Here is a 2,690-nt window from a genome sequence, read left to right on the forward strand (position 1 = left end):
CCAGCACTTAGAACATGTTGATCATGTGCATGGTGATTGATTCTCTGAGACTAGCTTCAAAAAGAAAACTTTTTGCTCATTTGCACAGAGCTCAAATTTTCATTACGTGCATGGGCTTGTCTTATGTCTACATTTGCTGTTTTGTTTTCAGAAATCATTTAAAATTCTTGGAAAACATGGAAGTTTCTCTATTTCTGAAGTTTACAGTTAATTTTATCTGCTGTGCAGTTACGATTTTTTTTTTGGTTTTAAACAGAACGTATTTTTTCAAAGTAATCCTATAAGATATGATTATTCTTTAGTACATATCACTTATTTCCTGCTTCATTTTCAGCATGGTGTATCTATATTCTGGTACTGTCTTCAGTACAAAGGGTGAATCTGTAGGCTGATGGAACCTGAGTTTTAGTGCCTAATAAAACATCCAGTCAGGTAAAAGTAAAGACACACACTGACATTAAGCATTAGAGGGGGTCTCTGGTGCCTAGTAAATCTCAGCTCAGTAAATGAAAATTAAAACACTAGGGAAGACGGTTCTTACTTTCTTCAGGAAGTGGAAGGGAGAAGAGGCACCACAGGGACTCAGGTGGCAAAGGCAACTGGAGGCTTTTACTACCCAAGTACAGAAGCGTCACTTTGAACTGGCTCTGACTGGAATGAGTTGCACCAGGCTCACAGGTTATTGCAAAGCAGATAAGATAGGAGAAATTCACATTGTGTGCTTCCCCCAGAGAAAAAAACAAGAGCTATAAAGCAGCCGACACCCCACACTCCCGAGACCATGAGCTAAACAGATCTGATGAACTTGGACACACCAGCACTCCCCACTGCTATTCCGAACGGAGCCTGCATCAAAGCTGCTGAAGTAGTTTTGGTTTAGATCTCAGGGTGCAGGATCAAGCCTAAACTGATCACATAACAGGGAAAGAATGAGCCGAAACATCACCCTATACTGGCAACTATATGAAATTTCCAGCCAAAGAACTCAAAGCACCTGATTATAGTCACTTAGAACAATTATGAAAACTGTGCCTGGAGTGCACACAGTGAATCTGGATTCGCAAGGACAGAAGGCAACTGCTGCATCATTACTGCTTCAGCTACAGCAAAGGCTCACTCATGTTGCCCCTTCGATTACAGAGAAAAGACTAATTGGGAAACCAGAAAGAACAAGCACCATGTTACCCAACAGACTCTGTCAACTCTCCTTATTTCTTACTTCACATGCTTCAAGTCCTTCAGCTTCAAAGAATACTTTCCAGATGCTAAATAGGAGTTGCAATAGGCATGCAAGAATCTTCTGTTGTGGGCAACTTGTTGAATATTACTGAGGTAACATCATCACAGGGTTTGTAAAACACTTGTTTACAAAACATCAGGAAAAAAAAGGCAGGGTCAATTAAGTAACCCTTGGAAGGAAGGGAGTAAAATGAGTCACCTACCGGTATCTCACTTTGATCCTGTCATTTTCAGGGTTGCAGTAGAGTCTTTCCAGATGCTCCTGGGAATCATTGGTCACACTTTGCCAACTCTGGGTTGCTGTCCTCCTCACTTGCCAATGATAAGGTAAGACCGTGTGATGTTTGGGACAGTCGCTGCCATAAACACACGTGCCCTTGAGAAAATCCACACAGATTTCTATTCCATCTTCCTGATGGGTGTGATACTGCAACTGGTTCAAGAGCTCAAATACCAGATCAAGAGAAGCTTCTTCACTTTTATCCTGGAAGATCCCAGCACTGAATTTATTGCTTGGGTTCAAACTGTATTGCATCAGACAGCTATTCTCTTGGAATAAGCCAGATGTGTAGCTTTCCAGAATCTTGTCTGGAAGCAAAGGACAAGATGCACCATCAGTAGCAGTTGGGTGCAAAGGATGATCCTGGAATGACTCATTACTACTATCAGCAGCAGTCCCAGGAGTAGTTTCAGGTGAGAAGCCCTGCTCGCCTGCCTGGACATCCTGCTTAGGATGCCCAGAAGAAGGAGGAGCTACTGGCAGTTGCCTCTGCGCATCTGGAGCTGTTGGCATCAGCACTGTCACATTATTTTCTGATTGGGGGCAAGAAGTACCAAGGTCCAGAGTCTTTTTCACAGCAGGTTCACATAAACTACTATGACTGCCACTTTGGCCTCGGGCCACAAAGACTCTACTCAAAGTCCCAGCTCCCAGCAAACTGGTGAAGATTGGCCGCAAAGCCCGCAGAGTTTCTGTGTCCAGTCTCTTCTGCACTTGCTGCTTCTTCTTGAAGCAAGGCTTCACTGGTGGTATCTTTTCAGACAGACTTGCCTGAGGAGGAACGTCCTCTGAAGGAGGGCACTCCATTCCTGGGCAGTGAGCCTGCTGCACAACACACCCCGGCTTCGGTTCGGTGTCCATCAGGCACAGACTTTGCTCTCTCCAAATCACTTTCAAATGTCCCAGAGCCTCGCAAGAATCTATCTAGGGCAGAAAGGAAAACAAGACAGTTAATCTCTCTAATTGCTCACGGCTGACACGAACAAGATCACCCCTGGAGAGGATTTTGAGCCAGCAACAGCAAACTCCTCCCTTCTCTGTGACTGTGGGTAGCCCCTAGGCACGTAAAGCATGAAACCAGCTAAACTCAGGCTAATTAATCCCAAATACACACTCATCGTCTTCTCACATATGAAATCTCAGAGGTACTCAGGCACGAATACACAGTCCC

The 2,690-nt window shown here is 44.3% G+C and overlaps 1 protein-coding gene across 1 annotated transcript; it reads right to left on the bottom strand.

The window, feature by feature from the left end:
• Nucleotides 1-1,438: 1,438 nt before the first annotated feature.
• Nucleotides 1,439-2,380, bottom strand: LOC103773356 (TCDD-inducible poly [ADP-ribose] polymerase-like). The gene has a single exon (XM_008940719.1). It carries the CDS (start codon nt 2,378-2,380, stop codon nt 1,439-1,441), a length of 942 nt encoding a protein of 313 aa, XP_008938967.1.
• Nucleotides 2,381-2,690: the final 310 nt, after the last annotated feature.

The sequence above is a fragment of the Merops nubicus genome, unplaced genomic scaffold (genome assembly GCF_000691845.1).
Source record: "Merops nubicus isolate BGI_N331 unplaced genomic scaffold, ASM69184v1 scaffold245, whole genome shotgun sequence".
In the NCBI taxonomy this organism is placed as follows: Eukaryota; Metazoa; Chordata; class Aves; order Coraciiformes; family Meropidae; genus Merops; species Merops nubicus.